Raw genomic sequence first — 20,116 nt, forward strand, 5'->3', positions numbered from 1 at the left:
TCAGGGAACCAGTCCTGGGGATTGAGTTGATTAGAGTTTCAGTGCTCGGCCAAGAGTAGATCAGGGCTCTAGTCCTGGGGCTCGAGTTGACTAGAGCCTCAGTCCTGGGAAAGGTGTAGATCAGGGCTCTGTTCCTTGACGCTGGAGTTGATTGGAGCCTCAGTCATGTGGCAGGAGTAGATCAGGGCTCTAGTCCTTGGGCTGGAGTTGATTAGGGCCTCAGTCCAGGGGCAGGAGTAGATGAGGACTCTGGTCCTGGGGCTGGAGATGATTAGGGCCACAGTACTAGGGCAGGAGTATATCAGTCTCTAGTCCTGGGGCTGGAGTTGCTTAGGGCCTCAGTCCGCGGTCAGGAGTAGATCACGGCTCTAGTCCTGGGGCTGGAGTTGATTACAGCCTCTGTACTGGGGCAGGAGTAGATCAGGGCTCTAGTCCTGGGGCTGGAGTTGATTAGGGCCTCAGTCCAGAGGCAAGAGTATATCAGGGCTCTAGACCTGGGGCTGCTGTTGATTAGAGCCTCAGTCCGGGGTCTGGTGTAGTTCAGGACACCAGTCCTGGGGCTGGAGTTGATTAGAGCCTCAGTGCTGGGCCAAGTGTAGATCAGGGCTCTAGTCCTGGGGCTCGAGTTGACTAGAGCCTCAGTCCTGGGAAAGGTGTAGATCAGGGCTCTGTTCCTGGGGCTGGAGTTGATTAGAGCCTCAGTCATGTGGCAGGAGTAGATCAGGGCTCTAGTCCTTGGGCTGGATTTGATTAGGGCCTCAGTCCAGGGTAGATGAGGTCTCTGGTCCTGGGTCTGGAGATGATTAGGGCAACAGTACTAGGGCAGGAGTATATCAGCTCTCTAGTCCTGGGGCTTGAGTTGATTAGGGCCTCAGTCCCAGGGCAGGAGTAGATCAGGGCTCTAGTCCTGGGGCTGGAGTTGATTAGGGCCTCAGTCCTGGGGCAGGAGTTGATCAGGTCTCAGTTCCTGGGGATGGAGTTGATTAGGGCCTCAGTCCAGGGGCAGGAGTAGAGAAGGGCTCTCGTCCTGGGGCTGGAGTCGATTAGAGCCTCAGTCCGGGGGCAAGAGTAGATCAGGGCTCTAGTCCTGGGGCAGGTGTTGATTAGAGCCTCAATCCGGGTGCTGGAGTACAACAGGGCTGTAGTCCTGGGGCTAGAGGTGATTAGAGCCTCAGTCCAGAGGCAGGAGTAGATCAGGGTTCTAGTCTGGTGGTGAAGTTGATTATAACTTCAGTCCAGGGGCAGCAGTAGTTCAGGGCTCTAGTCCTGGACCTGGATTTGATTAGAGCCTCAGTCCTGGGGCAGGAGTAGATCAGGGCTCTAGTCCTGGGGCTGGAGTTGATTAGGGCCTCAGTCCAGAGGCAAGAGTATATCAGGGCTCTAGTCCTGGGTCTGGTGTTGATAAGAGCCTAGGTCCGGTGTCTGGTGTAGATCAGGGAACCAGTCCTGGGGATTGAGTTGATTAGAGTTTCAGTGCTCGGCCAAGAGTAGATCAGGGCTCTAGTCCTGGGGCTCGAGTTGACTAGAGCCTCAGTCCTGGGAAAGGTGTAGATCAGGGCTCTGTTCCTTGACGCTGGAGTTGATTGGAGCCTCAGTCATGTGGCAGGAGTAGATCAGGGCTCTAGTCCTTGGGCTGGAGATGATTAGGGCCTCAGTCCAGGGGCAGGAGTAGATGAGGACTCTGGTCCTGGGGCTGGAGATGATTAGGGCCACAGTACTAGGGCAGGAGTATATCAGTCTCTAGTCCTGGGGCTGGAGTTGCTTAGGGCCTCAGTCCGCGGTCAGGAGTAGATCAGGGCTCTAGTCCTGGGGCTGGAGTTGATTAGGGCCTCAGTCCTGGGGCAGAAGTTGATCAGGTCTCAGTTCCTGGGGATGGAGTTGATTAGGGCCTCAGTCCAGGGGCAGGAGTAGAGAAGGGCTCTCGTCCTGGGGCTGGAGTCGATTAGAGCCTCAGTCCGGGGGCAAGAGTAGATCAGGGCTCTAGTCCTGGGGCAGGTGTTGATTAGAGCCTCAGTCCGGGGGCTGGAGTAGATCAGGGCTCTAGTCCTGGGGCAGGAGAAGATTAGAGCCTCAGTCCGGGGGCTGGTGTAGATCAAGGCTCTAGTCTAGGGGCTGGAGTTCATTAGAGACTCAGTCCTGGGCCAAGAGTAAATCAGGGCTCTAGTCCTGGGGCAGGTGTTGATTAAAGCCTCAGTCCGGGGGCAGGAGTGGATCAGGGCTCTAGTCCTGGGCTGGAGATGATTAGAGCCTCAGTCCTTGGGCATGAGTAGATCAGGACTCTAGTCCTGGGGTTGGAGTTGATTAGAGCCTCAGTCCGGTGGCAGGAGAAGATCAGGTCACTAGTCCTGGGGCTGGAGTTGATTAGGTCCTCAGTCATGGGGCCGGAGTAGATCAGGGCTCTAGTCCTGGGGCTCGAGTTGATTAGAGCCTCAGTCCTGGGGCAGGAGTAGATCAGGGCTCTAGTCCTGGGGCTGGAGTTGATTAGAGCCTCAGTGCTCGGCCAGGAGTAGATCAGGGCTCTAGTCCTGGGGCTCGAGTTGACTAGAGCCTCGGTCCTGGTAAAGGAGTAGATCAGGGCTCTAGTCCTGGGGCTGGAGTTGATTAGAGCCTCAGTGCTCGGCCAGGAGTAGATCAGGGCTCTAGTCCTGGGGCTCGAGTTGACTAGAGCCTCGGTCCTGGTAAAGGAGTAGATCAGGGCTCTGTTCCAGGGGCTGGAGTTGATTGGAGCCTCAGTCATGTGGCAGGATTAGATCAGGGCTCTAGTCTGGGGCTGGAGTTGATTAGGGCCTCTGTCCGGGGGCAGGAGTAGATCAGGGCTCTAGTCCTGAAACTAGAGTTGACTAGATGCTCCGTCCGGGGGCTAGAGTTGATCAGGGCTGTAGTCCGGGGGCTGGTGTAGATTAGAACCTCAGTCCTGGGGCAAGAGCAGATCAGGGGTCTAGTCCTGGGGTCTGTGTTGATTAGAGCCTCAATCCGAGGGCTGGAGTAGATCAGGGCTGTAGTCCTGGGGCTAGAGTTGAGTAGAGCCTCAGTCCAGGGGCAGGAGTAGATCAGGGATCTAGTCCTGGGGCTGGGGTTGATTATAGCTTCAGTCCGGGGGCTGGAGTAGATCAGAGCTCTAGTCCTTGGGCTGGAGTTGAATAGAGACACAGTCCTGGGCCAAGAGTAGATCAAGGCTCTAGTCCTGTTGATTAGGGCCTCAATCCAAGGGGCAAGAGTAGATCAGGGCTCTAGTCCTGTTGATTAGAGCCTCAGTCCGGGGGCAGGAGTATATCAGGGCTCTAGTCCTGGGTCTGGTGTTGATAAGAGCCTAGGTCCGGTGTCTGGTGTAGATCAGGGAACCAGTCCTGGGGCTGGAGTTGATTAGAGCCTCAGTCCTGGGAAAGGAGTAGATGAGGACTCTGGTCCTGGGGCTGGAGATGATTAGGGCCTCAGTCCAGGGTAGATGAGGTCTCTGGTCCTGGGTCTGGAGATGATTAGGGCAACAGTACTAGGGCAGGAGTATATCAGCTCTCTAGTCCTGGGGCTTGAGTTGATTAGGGCCTCAGTCCCAGGGCAGGAGTAGATCAGGGCTCTAGTCCTGGGGCTGGAGTTGATTAGGGCCTCAGTCCTGGGGCAGGAGTTGATCAGGTCTCAGTTCCTGGGGATGGAGTTGATTAGGGCCTCAGTCCAGGGGCAGGAGTAGAGAAGGGCTCTCGTCCTGGGGCTGGAGTCGATTAGAGCCTCAGTCCGGGGGCAAGAGTAGATCAGGGCTCTAGTCCTGGGGCTGGAGTCGATTAGAGCCTCAGTCCTGGGGCAGGAGTAGATCAGGGCTCTAGTCCTGGGGCTGGAGACGATTAGTGCCTCAGTCCGGGGGCAATAGTAGATCAGGGCTCTAGTCCTGGGGCTGCTCTTGATTAGAGCCTCAGTCCGGGGGCAGGAGTAGATCAGGGCTCTAGTTCTGGGGCTGGAGTTGATTAGAGCCTCAGTACTGGGGCAGGAGTAGATCAGGGCTCTAGTCCTGGGGCTGGAGTTGATTAGGGCCTCAGTCCAGAGGCAAGAGATGTTCAGGGCTCTAGTTCTGGGGCTGGAGTTGATTACAGCCTCAGTACTGGGGCAGGAGTAGATCAGGGCTCTAGTCCTGGGGCTGGTGTTGATTAGATCCTCAAACCAGGGTCTGGTGTAGATCAGGGCACCAGTCCTGGGGCTGGAGTTGATTAGAGCCTCAGTGCTGGGCCAGGAGTAGATCAGGGCTCTAGTCCTGGGGCTCGAGTTGACTAGAGCCTCAGTCCTGGGAAAGGAGTAGATCAGGGCTCTGTTCCTGGGGCTGGAGTTGATTAGAGCCTCAGTCCTGGGGCAGGAGTAGATCAGGGCTCTAGTCCTGGGGCTGGAGTTGATTAGGGCCTCAGTCCGGGGCAGGTTTAGATCAGGGCTCTAGTCCTGGGGCTGGAGTTGATGAGAGCCACAATCCGAGGGCTGGAGTAGATCAGGTCTGTAGTCCTGGGGCTAGAGTTGATTAGAGCCTCAGTCCAGGGGCAGGAGTATATCAGGGCTCTAGTCCTGGGGCTGGAGTTGCTTATAGCTTCAGTCCGGGGGCTGGAGTAGATCAGGGCTCTAGTCCTGGGGCTGGAGTTGAATAGAGACTCAGTCCTGGGCCAGGAGTAGATCAGTGTTCTAGTCCTGGGACTGGAGTTGATTAGGGCCTCAGTCCAGGGGCAAGAGTTGATCAGGGCTCTAGTCCTGGGGCTGGTGTTGATTAGAGCTTCAGTCCGGGGGCTGGTGTAGATGAGGGCTCTAGTACTGGGGCTGGAGTTGATTAGAGCCTCAGTCCTGGGCCAGGAGTAGATCAGGGCTCTAGTCCTGTGGAAGGAGTTGATTAGAGCCTCAGTGCTGAGCCAGGATTAGATCAGGGCTCTAGTCTTGGGGCTCGAGTTGACTAGAGCCTCAGTCCTAGGAAAGGAGTAGATCAGGGCTCTAGTCCTGGGGCTGAAGATTATTAGATCCTCAGTCCGGGGGCAGGAGTAGTTCAGGTCTCTAGTACTTGGGCTGGAGTTGATTAGAGCCTCAGTCCTGGGGCAGGAGTAGATCAGGGCTCTAGTCCTGGGGCTGGAGTTGATTAGGGCCTCAGTCCAGAGGCAAGAGTATATCAGGGCTCTAGTCCTGGGTCTGGTGTTGATAAGAGCCTAGGTCCGGTGTCTGGTGTAGATCAGGGAACCAGTCCTGGGGATTGAGTTGATTAGAGTTTCAGTGCTCGGCCAAGAGTAGATCAGGGCTCTAGTCCTGGGGCTCGAGTTGACTAGAGCCTCAGTCCTGGGAAAGGTGTAGATCAGGGCTCTGTTCCTTGACGCTGGAGTTGATTGGAGCCTCAGTCATGTGGCAGGAGTAGATCAGGGCTCTAGTCCTTGGGCTGGAGTTGATTAGGGCCTCAGTCCAGGGGCAGGAGTAGATGAGGACTCTGGTCCTGGGGCTGGAGATGATTAGGGCCACAGTACTAGGGCAGGAGTATATCAGTCTCTAGTCCTGGGGCTGGAGTTGCTTAGGGCCTCAGTCCGCGGTCAGGAGTAGATCACGGCTCTAGTCCTGGGGCTGGAGTTGATTACAGCCTCTGTACTGGGGCAGGAGTAGATCAGGGCTCTAGTCCTGGGGCTGGAGTTGATTAGGGCCTCAGTCCAGAGGCAAGAGTATATCAGGGCTCTAGACCTGGGGCTGCTGTTGATTAGAGCCTCAGTCCGGGGTCTGGTGTAGTTCAGGACACCAGTCCTGGGGCTGGAGTTGATTAGAGCCTCAGTGCTGGGCCAAGTGTAGATCAGGGCTCTAGTCCTGGGGCTCGAGTTGACTAGAGCCTCAGTCCTGGGAAAGGTGTAGATCAGGGCTCTGTTCCTGGGGCTGGAGTTGATTAGAGCCTCAGTCATGTGGCAGGAGTAGATCAGGGCTCTAGTCCTTGGGCTGGATTTGATTAGGGCCTCAGTCCAGGGTAGATGAGGTCTCTGGTCCTGGGTCTGGAGATGATTAGGGCAACAGTACTAGGGCAGGAGTATATCAGCTCTCTAGTCCTGGGGCTTGAGTTGATTAGGGCCTCAGTCCCAGGGCAGGAGTAGATCAGGGCTCTAGTCCTGGGGCTGGAGTTGATTAGGGCCTCAGTCCTGGGGCAGGAGTTGATCAGGTCTCAGTTCCTGGGGATGGAGTTGATTAGGGCCTCAGTCCAGGGGCAGGAGTAGAGAAGGGCTCTCGTCCTGGGGCTGGAGTCGATTAGAGCCTCAGTCCGGGGGCAAGAGTAGATCAGGGCTCTAGTCCTGGGGCAGGTGTTGATTAGAGCCTCAATCCGGGTGCTGGAGTACAACAGGGCTGTAGTCCTGGGGCTAGAGGTGATTAGAGCCTCAGTCCAGAGGCAGGAGTAGATCAGGGTTCTAGTCTGGTGGTGAAGTTGATTATAACTTCAGTCCAGGGGCAGCAGTAGTTCAGGGCTCTAGTCCTGGACCTGGATTTGATTAGAGCCTCAGTCCTGGGGCAGGAGTAGATCAGGGCTCTAGTCCTGGGGCTGGAGTTGATTAGGGCCTCAGTCCAGAGGCAAGAGTATATCAGGGCTCTAGTCCTGGGTCTGGTGTTGATAAGAGCCTAGGTCCGGTGTCTGGTGTAGATCAGGGAACCAGTCCTGGGGATTGAGTTGATTAGAGTTTCAGTGCTCGGCCAAGAGTAGATCAGGGCTCTAGTCCTGGGGCTCGAGTTGACTAGAGCCTCAGTCCTGGGAAAGGTGTAGATCAGGGCTCTGTTCCTTGACGCTGGAGTTGATTGGAGCCTCAGTCATGTGGCAGGAGTAGATCAGGGCTCTAGTCCTTGGGCTGGAGATGATTAGGGCCTCAGTCCAGGGGCAGGAGTAGATGAGGACTCTGGTCCTGGGGCTGGAGATGATTAGGGCCACAGTACTAGGGCAGGAGTATATCAGTCTCTAGTCCTGGGGCTGGAGTTGCTTAGGGCCTCAGTCCGCGGTCAGGAGTAGATCAGGGCTCTAGTCCTGGGGCTGGAGTTGATTAGGGCCTCAGTCCTGGGGCAGAAGTTGATCAGGTCTCAGTTCCTGGGGATGGAGTTGATTAGGGCCTCAGTCCAGGGGCAGGAGTAGAGAAGGGCTCTCGTCCTGGGGCTGGAGTCGATTAGAGCCTCAGTCCGGGGGCAAGAGTAGATCAGGGCTCTAGTCCTGGGGCAGGTGTTGATTAGAGCCTCAGTCCGGGGGCTGGAGTAGATCAGGGCTCTAGTCCTGGGGCAGGAGAAGATTAGAGCCTCAGTCCGGGGGCTGGTGTAGATCAAGGCTCTAGTCTAGGGGCTGGAGTTCATTAGAGACTCAGTCCTGGGCCAAGAGTAAATCAGGGCTCTAGTCCTGGGGCAGGTGTTGATTAAAGCCTCAGTCCGGGGGCAGGAGTGGATCAGGGCTCTAGTCCTGGGCTGGAGATGATTAGAGCCTCAGTCCTTGGGCATGAGTAGATCAGGACTCTAGTCCTGGGGTTGGAGTTGATTAGAGCCTCAGTCCGGTGGCAGGAGAAGATCAGGTCACTAGTCCTGGGGCTGGAGTTGATTAGGTCCTCAGTCATGGGGCCGGAGTAGATCAGGGCTCTAGTCCTGGGGCTCGAGTTGATTAGAGCCTCAGTCCTGGGGCAGGAGTAGATCAGGGCTCTAGTCCTGGGGCTGGAGTTGATTAGAGCCTCAGTGCTCGGCCAGGAGTAGATCAGGGCTCTAGTCCTGGGGCTCGAGTTGACTAGAGCCTCGGTCCTGGTAAAGGAGTAGATCAGGGCTCTAGTCCTGGGGCTGGAGTTGATTAGAGCCTCAGTGCTCGGCCAGGAGTAGATCAGGGCTCTAGTCCTGGGGCTCGAGTTGACTAGAGCCTCGGTCCTGGTAAAGGAGTAGATCAGGGCTCTGTTCCAGGGGCTGGAGTTGATTGGAGCCTCAGTCATGTGGCAGGATTAGATCAGGGCTCTAGTCTGGGGCTGGAGTTGATTAGGGCCTCTGTCCGGGGGCAGGAGTAGATCAGGGCTCTAGTCCTGAAACTAGAGTTGACTAGATGCTCCGTCCGGGGGCTAGAGTTGATCAGGGCTGTAGTCCGGGGGCTGGTGTAGATTAGAACCTCAGTCCTGGGGCAAGAGCAGATCAGGGGTCTAGTCCTGGGGTCTGTGTTGATTAGAGCCTCAATCCGAGGGCTGGAGTAGATCAGGGCTGTAGTCCTGGGGCTAGAGTTGAGTAGAGCCTCAGTCCAGGGGCAGGAGTAGATCAGGGATCTAGTCCTGGGGCTGGGGTTGATTATAGCTTCAGTCCGGGGGCTGGAGTAGATCAGAGCTCTAGTCCTTGGGCTGGAGTTGAATAGAGACACAGTCCTGGGCCAAGAGTAGATCAAGGCTCTAGTCCTGTTGATTAGGGCCTCAATCCAAGGGGCAAGAGTAGATCAGGGCTCTAGTCCTGTTGATTAGAGCCTCAGTCCGGGGGCAGGAGTATATCAGGGCTCTAGTCCTGGGTCTGGTGTTGATAAGAGCCTAGGTCCGGTGTCTGGTGTAGATCAGGGAACCAGTCCTGGGGCTGGAGTTGATTAGAGCCTCAGTCCTGGGAAAGGAGTAGATGAGGACTCTGGTCCTGGGGCTGGAGATGATTAGGGCCTCAGTCCAGGGTAGATGAGGTCTCTGGTCCTGGGTCTGGAGATGATTAGGGCAACAGTACTAGGGCAGGAGTATATCAGCTCTCTAGTCCTGGGGCTTGAGTTGATTAGGGCCTCAGTCCCAGGGCAGGAGTAGATCAGGGCTCTAGTCCTGGGGCTGGAGTTGATTAGGGCCTCAGTCCTGGGGCAGGAGTTGATCAGGTCTCAGTTCCTGGGGATGGAGTTGATTAGGGCCTCAGTCCAGGGGCAGGAGTAGAGAAGGGCTCTCGTCCTGGGGCTGGAGTCGATTAGAGCCTCAGTCCGGGGGCAAGAGTAGATCAGGGCTCTAGTCCTGGGGCTGGAGTCGATTAGAGCCTCAGTCCTGGGGCAGGAGTAGATCAGGGCTCTAGTCCTTGGGCTGGAGTTGATTAGGGCCTCAGTCCAGCGGCAGGAGTAGATCAGGGCTCTTGACCTGGGGCTGGAGTTGATTAGGGCCTCAGTCCAGGGGCAGGAGTAGATGAGGACTCTGGTCCTGGGGCTGGAGATGATTAGGGCCACAGTACTAGGGCAGGAGTCCGGGGGCTGGAGTAGATCAGAGCTCTAGTCCTTGGGCTGGAGTTGAATAGAGACACAGTCCTGGGCCAAGAGTTGATCAGGGCTCTAGTCCTGGGGCTGGTGTTGATAAGAGCTTCAGTCCGGGGGCTGGTGTAGATCAGGGCTCTAGTCCTGGGGCTGAAGTTTATTAGAGCCTCAGTCTGGGGGCAGGAGTAGGTCAGGGCTCTAGTCCTTGGGCTGGAGTTGTTTAGGGCCTCAGTCCTGGGGCAGGAGTAGATAAGGGATGTAGTCCTGGGACTGGAGTTGATTAGGGCCTCAGTCTCAGGGCAGGAGTAGATCAGTGCTCTAGTCCTGTGGCTGGAGTTTATTAGAGCCTCAGTCCCAGCGCCGGAGGAGATCAGGTCTCTAGTCCTGGGGCTGGAGTTGATTAGGGCCTCAGTCAAGGGGAAAGAGTAGATCAGGGCTTTAGTCCTGGGGCTGGTGATGAATAGAGCCTCAGTCCGGGGGCAGGAGTAGATCAGGGCTCTAATCCTGGGGCTGGAATTGAATAGAGCCTCAATCCGGGTGCTGGAGTACATCAGGGCTGTAGTCCTGGGGCTAGAGTTGATTAAAGTCTCAGTCCAGAGGCAGGAGTAGATCAGGGCTCTAGTCCTGGGGCTGGAGTTGATTATAACTTCAGTCCAGGGGCAGCAGTAGTTCAGGGCTCTAGTCCTGGACCTGGATTTGATTACAGCCTCAGTCCTGGGGCAGGAGTAGATCAGGGCTCTAGACTTGGGGCTGGAGTTGATTAGGGCCTCAGTCCGGGGCAGGAGTAGATCAGGGCTCTAGTCCTTGGGCTGGAGTTGATTAGGGCCTCAGTCCTGGGAAAGTAGTAGATCAGGGCTCTGTTTCTGGGGCTGGAGTTGATTAGAGCCTCAGTCCTGAGGCAGGAGTAGATCAGGGCTCTAGACCTGGGGCTGGAGTTGGATAGGGCCTCAGTCCAGGGGCAGGAGTAGATCAGGGCTCTAGTCCTGGGGCTGGAGTTGATTAGAGCCTCAGTCCCAGGGCCGGAGTAGATCAGGTCTCTAGTCCTGGGGCTGGAGTTGTTAGGGCCTCAGTCCAGGGGAAAGAGTATATCAGGGCTCTAGTCCTGGGGCTGGAGTTGATTAGAGCCTCAGTCCTGGGCCAGGAGTAGATCAGGGCTCTAGTCCTGAGGATGGAGTTGATTAGAGCCTCTGTGCTGAGCCAGGATTAGATCTGGGCTCTAGTCCTGGGTCTCGAGTTGACTAGAGCCTCAGTCCTAGGAAAGGAGTAGATCAGGGCTCTAGTCCTGGGGCTGGAGTTGATTAGAGCCTCAGTCCCAGGGCCGGAGGAGATCAGGTCTCTAGTCCTGGGGCTGGAGTTGATTAGGGCCTCAGTCAAGGGGAAAGAGTAGATCAGGGCTTTAGTCCTGGGGCTGGTGTTGATTAGAGCCTCAGTCCTGGGGCAGGAGTAGATCAGGGCTCTAGTCCTGGGGCTGGAATTGATTAGAGCCTCAATCCGGGTGCTGGAGTAAAACAGGGCTGTAGTCCTGGGGCTATAGTTGATTAGAGCCTCAGTCCAGAGGCAGGAGTAGATCAGGGCTCTAGTCCTGGGGCTGGAGTTGATTATAACTTCAGTCCAGGGGCAGCAGTAGTTCAGGGCTCTAGTCCTGGAGCTGGATTTGATTAGAGCCTCAGTCTGGGGGCAGGAGTAGATCAGGTCTCTGGTCATTGGGTTGGAGTTGATTAGAGCCTCAGTCCTGGGGCAGGAGTTGATCAGGTCTCTGGTCCTTGGGCTGGAGTTGATTAGGGCCTCAGTCCAGGGGCAGTAGTAGATCAGGGCTCTAGTCCTGGGGCTGGAGTTGTTTAGGGCCTCAGTTCAGGGGCAGGAGTAGATCAGGGCTCTAATCCTTGGGCTGGAGTTGATTAAGGCCTCAGTCCAGGGGCAGGAGTAGATCAGGGCTCTAGTCCTTGGGCTGGAGTTGATTAAGGCTGCAGTCCAGGGGCAGGAGTAGAGAAGGGCTCTAGTCCTGGGGCTGGAGTCGATTAGTGCCTCAGTCCGGGGGCAAGAGTAGATCAGGGCTCTAGTCCTGGGGCTGGTCTTGATTAGAGCCTCAGTCCGGGGGCAGGAGTAGATCAGGGCTCTAGTCCTGGGGCTGGAGTCGATTAGAGCCTCAGTCAGGGGGCTGGTGTAGATCAAGGCTGTAGTCCAGGGGCTGGAGTTCATTAGAGTCTCAGTCCTGGGCCAAGAGTAGATCAGGGCTCTAGTCCTGGGGCTGGAGTTGATTAGGGCCTCAGTCCAGGGGCAGGAGTAGATCAGGTCTCTGGTCCTGGGGCTGGATTTGTTTAGGGCCTCAGTTCAGGGGCAGGAGTAGATCAGGGCTGTTGTCCGGGGCTGGAGATGATTAGGGCCTCAGTCGAGGGGCAGGAGTAGATGAGGTCTCTGGTCCTGGGGCTGGAGATGATTAGAGCCAGAGTACTAGGGCAGGAGTATATCAGGTCTCTAGTCCTGGGGCTGGAGTTGATTAGAGCCTCAGTCCCAGGGCAGGAGTAGATCAGGTCTCAGTTCCTGGGGCTGGAGTTCATTAGGGCCTCAGTCCAGGGGCAAGAGTAGATCAGGGCTCTAGTCCTGGGGCTGGATTTGATTAGGGCCTCAGTCCGGGGTCTGGTGTAGATCAGGGCACCAGTCCTGGGGCTGGAGTTGATTAGTCCTTCAGTGCTGGGCCAGGAGTAGATCAGGCCTCTAGTCCTGGGGCTGGAGTTGATTACGGCCTCAGTCCTGGGAAAGTAGTAGATCAGGGCTCTGATCCTGGGGCTGGAGTTGATTAGGGCCTCAGTCCAGGGGAAGGAGTAGAGAAGGGCTCTAGTCCTGGGGCTGGAGTTGATTAGGGCCTCAGTCCAGAGGCAAGAGTATATCAGGGCTCTAGTCCTGGGTCTGGTGTTGATAAGAGCCTTGGTCCGGGGTCTGGTGTAGATCAGGGAACCAGTCCTGGGGCTGGTGTTGATTAGAGCCTCAGTGCTGGGCCAGGAGTAGATCAAGGCTCTAGTCCTGGGGCACGAGTTGACTAGAGCCTCAGTCCTGGGAAAGGAGTAGATCAGGGCTCTGTTCCTGGGGCTGGAGTTGATTGGAGTCTCAGTCCAGGGGCAGGAGTAGATGAGGCCTCTGGTCCTGGGGCTGGAGATGATTAGGGCCACAGTACTAGGGCAGGAGTATATCAGGTCTCTAGTCCTGGGGCTGGAGTTGATTAGGGCCTCAGTCCGGGGGCAGGAGTAGATCAGGGCTCTAGCCCTGGGGCTGGAGTTGATTAGGGCCTCAGTCCAGGGGCAGGAGCAGATGAGGCCTCTGGTCCTGGGGCTGGAGATGATTAGGGCCACAGTACTAGGGCAGGAGTATATCAGGTCTCTAGTCCTGAGGCTGGAGTTGATTAGGGCCTCAGTCCGGGGGCAGGAGTAGATCAGGGCTCTAGTCCTGGGGCTGGAGTTGATTAGAGCCTCAGTGCTGGGCCAAGAGTAGATCAGGGCTCTTGTCCTGGGGTTCGAGTTGACTAGAGCCTCAGTCCAGGGGAAGGAGTAGATCAGGGCTCTGTTCCTGGGGCTGGAGTTGATTAGAGCCTCAGTCATGTGGCAGGAGTAGATCAGGGCTCTAGTCCTGGGGCTGGAGTTGATTAGGGCCTCAGTCCCAGGGCAGGAGTAGATCAGGTCTCAGTTCCTGGGGATGGAGTTGATTAGGGCCTCAGTCCAGGGGCAGGAGTAGAGAAGGGCTCTCGTCCTGGGGCTGGAGTCGATTAGAGCCTCAGTCCGGGGGCAAGAGTAGATCAGGGCTCTAGTCCTGGGGCTGGTGTTGATTAGAGCCTCAGTCCGGGGGCAAGAGTAGATCAGGGCTCTAGTCCTGGGGCTGGAGAAGATTAGAGCCTCAGTCCGGGGGCTGGTGTAGATCAAGGCTGTAGTCTAGGGGCTGGAGTTCATTAGAGACTCAGTCCTGGGCCAAGAGTAGATCAGGGCTCTTGTCCTGGGGCTGGTGTTGATTAGAGCCTCAGTCCGGGGGCAGGAGTGGATCAGGGCTCTAGTCCTGGGGCTGGAGATGATTAGGGCCGCAGTCCATGGGCAAGAGTAGATCAGGGCTCTAGTCCTGGGGCTGGTGTTGATTAGAGGCTCAGTCCGGGGGCAGCAGTAGATCAGGGCTCTAGTCCTGGGGCTCGAGTTGATTAGAGCCTCAGTCCTGGGAAAGGAGTAGATCAGGGCTCTAGTCCTGGGTCTGGTGTTGATTAGAGCCTCAGTCCGGCGTCTGGTGTAGATCAGGGCACCAGTCCTGGGGTTGGAGTTGATTAGAGCCTCAGTCCTGGGGCAGGAGTAGATCAGGGCTCTAGTCCTGGGGCTGGAGTTGATTAGAGCCTCAGTCCAGGGGCAGGAGTAGATCAGGGCTCTAGTCCTGGGGCTGGAGTTGATGAGAGGCTCAATCCGAGGGCTGGAGTAGATCAGGGCTGTAGACCTGGGGCAAGAGTTGATTAGAGCCTCAGTCCAGGGGCAGGAGTAGATCAGGGATCTAGTCCTGGGGCTGCTGTTGATTAGAGCCTCAGTCCGGGGTCTGGTGTAGTTCAGGACACCAGTCCTGGGGCTGGAGTTGATTAGAGCCTCAGTGCTGGGCCAAGTGTAGATCAGGGCTCTAGTCCTGGGGCTCGAGTTGACTAGAGCCTCTGTCCTGGGAAAGGAGTAGATCAGGGATCTGTTCCTGGGGCTGGAGTTGATTAGAGCCTCAGTCATGAGGCAGGAGTAGATCAGGGCTCTAGTCCTGGGGCTGGAGTTGATGAGAGCCTCAATCCGAGGGCTGGAGTAGATCAGGGCTGTAGTCCTGGGGCTAGAGTTGAGTAGAGCCTCAGTCCAGGGGCAGGAGTATATCAGGGCTCTAGTCCTGGGGCTAGAGTTGAGTAGAGCCTCAGTCCAGGGGCAGGAGTAGATCAGGGCTCTAGTCCTGGGGCTGGAGTTGATTATAGCTTCAGTCCGGGGGCTGGAGTAGATCAGGGCTCTAGTCCTGGGGCTAGAGTTGATTAGGGCCTCAATCCAGGGGCAAGAGTAGATCAGGGCTCCAGTCCTGGGGCTGGTGTTGATTAGAGCTTCAGTCCGGGGGCTGGTGTAGTTCAAGTCTCTAGTCCTGGGGCTGGAGTTGATTAGCGCCTCAGTCCTGGGCCAGGAGTAGATCAGGGCTCTAGTCCTGGGGCTAGAGTTGACTAGAGCCTCAGTCCTAGGAAAGGAGTAGATCAGGGCTCTAGTCCTGGGGCTGAAGTTTATTAGAGCCTCAGTCCGGGGGCAGGAGTAGGTCAGGGCTCTAGTCCTTGGGCTGGAGTTGTTTAGGGCCTCAGTCCTGGGGGAGGAGTAGATAAGAGCTGTAGTCCTGGGGCTGGAGTTGATTAGGGCCTCAGTCTCAGGGCAGGAGTAGATCAGGGCTCAAGTCCTGTGGCTGGAGTTTATTAGAGCCTAAGTCCCAGGGCCGGAGGAGATCAGGTCTCTAGTCCTGGGGCTGGAGTTGATTAGGGCCTCAGTCAAGGGGAAAGAGTAGATCAGGGCTCTAATCCTGGGGCTGGAATTGATTAGAGCCTCAATCCGGGTGCTGGAGCACATCAGGGCTGTAGTCCTGGGGCTAGAGTTGATTAGAGCCTCAGTCCAGAGGCAGGAGTAGATCAGGGCTCTAGTCCTGGGGCTGGAGTTGATTATAACTTCAGTCCAGGGGCAGCAGTAGTTCAGGGCTCTAGTCCTGGGGCTGGATTTGATTAGAGCCTCAGTCAGGGGGCAAGAGTAGATCAGGTCTCAGGTCCTTGGGCTGGAGTTGATTAGAGCCTCAGTCCTGGGGCTGGAGTAGATCAGGGCTCTAGACTTCGGGCTGGAGTTGATTAGAGCCTCAGTCCGGGGCAGGAGTAGATCAGGTCTCTGGTCCTGGGGTTGGAGTTGATTAGAGCCTCTGTCCAGGGGCAGGAGTAGATCAGGTCTCTGGTCCTGGGGTTGGAGTTGATTAGAGCCTCAGTCCTGGGAAAGTAGTTGATCAGGGCTCTGTTCCTGGGGCTGGAGTTGATTAGAGCCTCAGTCCTGAGGCAGGAGTAGATCAGGGCTCTAGTCCTGGGGCTGAAGTTGGATAGGGCCTCAGTCCAGGGGCAGGAGTAGATCAGGGCTCTAGTCCTGGGGCTGGAGTTGATTAGAGCCTCAGTCCCAGGGCCGGAGTAGATCAGGGCTCTAGTCCTGGGGCTGGAGTTGATTAGAGCCTCAGTCCAGGGGCAGGAGTATATCAGGGCTCTAGTCCTGGGGCTGGAGTTGCTTATAGCTTCAGTCTGGGGGCTGGAGTAGATCAGGGCTCTAGTCCTGGGGCTGGAGTTGAATAGAGACTCAGTCCTGGGCCAGGAGTAGATCAGGGCTCTAGTCCTGGGGCTGAAGTTGGATAGGGTTCAGTCCAGGGGCAGGAGTAGATCAGGGCTCTAGTCGTGGGACTGGAGTTGATTAGGGCCTCATTCCAGGGGCAAGAGTAGATCAGGGCTCTAGTCCTGGGGATGGAGTTGATTAGAACATCTGTGCTGAGCCAGGATTAGATCTGGGCTCTAGTCCTGGGGCTCGAGTTGACTAGAGCCTCAGTCCTAGGAAAGGAGTAGATCAGGGCTCTAGTCCTGGGGCTGGAGTTGATTAGAGCCTCAGTCCCAGGGCCGGAGGAGATCAGGGCTCTAGTCCTGGGGCTGGAGTTGATAAGAGCCTCAGTCCTGGGGCAGGAGTAGATCAGGGCTCTAGTCCTGGGGCTGGAATTGATTAGAGCCTCAATCCGGGTGCTGGAGTACAACAGGGCTGTTGTCCTGGGGCTAGAGTTGATTAGAGCCTCAGTCCAGAGGCAGGAGTAGATCAGGGCTCTAGTCCTGGGGCTGGAGTTGATTATAACTTCAGTCCAGGGGCAGCAGTAGTTCAGGGCTCTAGTCCTGGAGCTGGATTTGATTAGAGCCTCAGTCCGGGGGCAGGAGTAGATCAGGTCTCTGGTCATTGGGCTGGAGTTGATTAGAGCCTCAGTCCTGGGGCAGGAGTAGATCAGGGCTCTAGGCCTGGGGCTGGAGTTGATTAGGGCCTCAGTCCGGGGCAGGAGTAGATCAGGTCTCTGGTCCTTGGGCTGAAGTTGATTAAGGCCTCAGTCCAGGGGCAGGAGTAGTTCAGGGCTCTAGTCCTTGGGCTGGAGTTGATTAAGGCCTCTGTCCAGGGGCAGGAGTAGAGAAGGGCTCTAGTCCTGGGGCTGGAGTCGATTAGTGCCTCAGTCCGGGTGCAAGAGTAGATCAGGGCTCTGGTCCTGGGGCTGGTGTTGATTAGAGCCTCAGTCCGGGGGCAGGAGTAGATCAGTGCTGTAGTCCTGGGGCTGGAGTTGATTAGGGCCTCAGTCCAGAGGCAAGAGTATATCAGGGCTCTAGTCCTGGGGCTGGGGTTGATTAGAGCCTCAGTCCGGGTGCTGGAGTACAACAGGGCTGTTGTCCTGGGGCTAGAGTTGATTAGAGCCTCAGTCCAGAGGCAGGAGTAGATCAGGGCACAGGTCCTGGGGCTGGAGTTGATTAGAGCCTCAGTGCTGGGCCAGGAGTAGATCAGGGCTCTAGTCCTGGGGCTCGAGTTGACTAGAGCCTCAGTCCTGGGAAAGGAGTAGATCAGGGCTCTGTTCCTGGGGCTGGAGTTGATTAGAGCCTCAGTCCTGGGGCAGGAGTAGAGAAGGGCTCTAGTCCTGGGGCTGGAGTCGATTAGTGCCTCAATCCGGGTGCAAGAGTAGATCAGGGCTCTGGTCCTGGGGCTGGTGTTGATTAGAGCCTCAGTCCGGGGGCAGGAGTAGATCAGTGCTGTAGTCCTGGGGCTGGAGTTGATTAGGGCCTCAGTCCAGAGGCAAGAGTATATCAGGGCTCTAGTCCTGGGGCTGGGGTTGATTAGAGCCTCAGTCCAGAGGCAAGAGTATATCAGGGCTCTAGTCCTGGGGCTGGGGTTGATTAGGGCCTCAGTCCAGAGGCAAGAATATATCAGGGCTCTAGTCCTGGGGCTGGGGTTGATTAGAGCCTCAGTCCGGGGTCTGGTGTAGATCAGGGCACAGGTCCTGGGGCTGGAGTTGATTAGAGCCTCAGTGCTGGGCCAGGAGTAGATCAGGGCTCTAGTCCTGGGGCTCGAGTTGACTAGAGCCTCAGTCCTGGGAAAGGAGTAGATCAGGGCTCTGTTCCTGGGGCTGGAGTTCATTGGAGTCTCAGTCATGTGGCAGGAGTAGATCAGGGCTCTTGTCCTAGGGCTGGAGTTGATTAGGGCCTCAGTCCTTGGGCAGGAGTTGATCAGGTCTCAGTTACTGGGGATGGAGTTGATTAGGGCCTCAAACCAGGGGCAGGAGAAGAGCAGGGCTCTAGTCCTGGGGCTGGAGTCGATTAGAGCCTCAGTCCGAGGGCAAGAGTAGATCAGGGCTCTAGTCCCAAGGCAGGTGTTGATTAGAGCCTCAGTCCGGGGGCTGAAGTAGATCAGGGCTCTAGTCCTGGGGCTGGAGTCGATTAGAGCCTCAGTCAGGAGGCTGGTGTAGATCAAGGCTGTAGTCCAGGGGCTGGAGTTCATTAGAGTCTCAGTCCTGGTCCAAGAGTAGATCAGGGCTCTAGTCCTGGGGCTGGAGTTGATTAGGGCCTCAGTCCAGGGGCAAGAGTAGATCAGGTCTCTAGTCCTAGGGCTGGAGTTGATTAAGGCCTCAGTCCAGGGGCAGGAGTAGATCAGGTCTCTGGTCCAGGGGCTGGAGTTGATTAGTGCCTCAGTCCAAGGGCAGGAGTAGATCAGGGCTCTTGTACTGGGGCTGGAGTTGATTAGGGCCTCAGTCCTGGACCAGGAGTTGATCAGGTCTCAATTCCTGGGGCTGGAGTTCATTAGGGCCTCAGTCCAGGGGCCGGAGTAGTGAAGGGCTCTAGTCCTGAGGCTGCAGTCGATTAGAGCCTCAGTCCGGGGGCTGGAGTAGATCAGGGCTCTAGTCCTGGGGCTGGTGTTGATTAGAGCCTCAGTCCGGTGGCTGGAGTAGATCAGGGCTCAAGTCCTTGGGCTGGAGTTGATTAGAGCCTCAGTCCTGGGGCAGGAGTGGATCAGGGCTCTAGTCCAGGGGCTGGAGTTGCTTAGGGCCTCAGTCCTGGGGCAAGAGTAGATCAGGGCTCTAGTCCTGGGGCTGGTGTTGATTACAGCCTCTGTCCGGGGGCAGGAGTAGATCAGGGCTCTAGTCCTAGGTTTGGAGTTGATTAGAGCCTCAGTCCTGGGGCAGGAGTAGATCAGAGCTCTAGTCCTGGGGCTGGAGTTGATTAGGGCCTCAGTCCAGGGGCAAGAGTTGATCAGGGCTCTAGTCCTGGGGCTGGAGTTGATTAGAGCCTCAGTGCTGGGCCAGGAGTAGATCAGGGCTCTAGACCTGGGGCTGGAGTTGATTAGAGCCTCAGTCCTGGGAAAGGAATAGATCAGGGCTCTGATCCTGGGGCTGGAGTTGATTAGGGCCTCAGTCTCAGGGCAGGAGTAGATCAGGGCTCTGTTCCTGGGGCTGGAGTTTATTAGAGTCTCAGTCTTGGGGCAGGAGTAGATCAGGTCTCTAGTCCTGGGCTGGATTGATTAGGGTCTCAGTCCTGGGGCAGGAGTAGATCAGGTCTCTGGTCCTGGGGCTAGATTTGATTAGGGCCTCAGTCCCAGGGTTGGAGTAGATCACGGCTCTAGTCCTGGGGCTGGAGTTGATTCGGGCCTCAGTCCGGGGGCAGGAGGAGATCAGGGCTCTAGTCCTGGGGATGGAGTTGATTAGAGCCTCAGTCCGGGGGCAGGAGTAGATCAGGTCTCTGGTCCTTGGGCTGCAGTTGATTAGGGCCTCAGTCCAGGGGCAGGAGTAGATCAGGTCTCTGGTCCTTGGGCTGGAGTTGTTTCGGGCCTCAGTTCAGGGGCAGGAGTAGATCAGGTCTCTAGTCCTGGGGCTGGAGTTGATTAGAGCCTCAATGCTGGGCCAGGAGTAGATCAGGGCTCTATTCCTGGGGCTCGAGTTGACTAGAGCCTCAGTCCTGGGAAAGGAGTAGATCAGGGCTCTGTTCCAGGGGCTGGAGTTGATTAGATCCTCAGTCCGGGCGCAGGAGTATATCAGGTCTCCAGTCCTGGGGATGGATTGATTAGGGCCTCAGTCCAGGGGCAGGAGTAGATCAGGGCTCTATTCCTGGGGCTGGAGTTGATTAGGGCCTCAGTCCGGGGGCAGGAGTAGATCAGGGCTCTAGTCCTGGGGCTGGAGTTGATTAGGGCCTCAGTCTCAGGGCAGGAGTAGATCAGGGCTCTGTTCCTGGGGCTGGAGTTTATTAGAGTCTCAGTCTTGGGGCAGGAGTAGATCAGGTCTCTAGTCCTGGGCTGGATTGATTAGGGTCTCAGTCCTGGGGCAGGAGTAGATCAGGTCTCTGGTCCTGGGGCTAGATTTGATTAGGGCCTCAGTCCCAGGGTTGGAGTAGATCACGGCTCTAGTCCTGGGGCTGGAGTTGATTCGGGCCTCAGTCCGGGGGCAGGAGGAGATCAGGGCTCTAGTCCTGGGGATGGAGTTGATTAGAGCCTCAGTCCGGGGGCAGGAGTAGATCAGGTCTCTGGTCCTTGGGCTGCAGTTGATTAGGGCCTCAGTCCAGGGGCAGGAGTAGATCAGGTCTCTGGTCCTTGGGCTGGAGTTGTTTCGGGCCTCAGTTCAGGGGCAGGAGTAGATCAGGTCTCTAGTCCTGGGGCTGGAGTTGATTAGAGCCTCAATGCTGGGCCAGGAGTAGATCAGGGCTCTATTCCTGGGGCTCGAGTTGACTAGAGCCTCAGTCCTGGGAAAGGAGTAGATCAGGGCTCTGTTCCAGGGGCTGGAGTTGATTAGATCCTCAGTCCGGGCGCAGGAGTATATCAGGTCTCCAGTCCTGGGGATGGATTGATTAGGGCCTTAGTCCTGGGGCAGGAGAAGATCAGGTCTCTGGTCCTGGGGCTG

The 20,116-nt window shown here is 56.6% G+C and overlaps 1 protein-coding gene across 1 annotated transcript in view; it reads right to left on the reverse strand.

Moving 5' to 3' along the window:
- LOC121275757 (IQ motif and ankyrin repeat domain-containing protein 1-like) overlaps positions 1–20,116 on the reverse strand; it is a 264,758-nt gene that overhangs the window by 147,220 nt on the left and 97,422 nt on the right. Inside the window, exon 10 of the mRNA XM_041183356.1 lies at positions 13,750–13,756. Within this exon, the coding sequence (XP_041039290.1) occupies positions 13,750–13,756 (7 nt within the window). The remainder of the gene's footprint in view (positions 1–13,749; positions 13,757–20,116) is intronic.

The sequence above is a fragment of the Carcharodon carcharias genome, chromosome 3, assembly GCF_017639515.1.
Source record: "Carcharodon carcharias isolate sCarCar2 chromosome 3, sCarCar2.pri, whole genome shotgun sequence".
NCBI lineage: Eukaryota > Metazoa > Chordata > Chondrichthyes > Lamniformes > Lamnidae > Carcharodon > Carcharodon carcharias.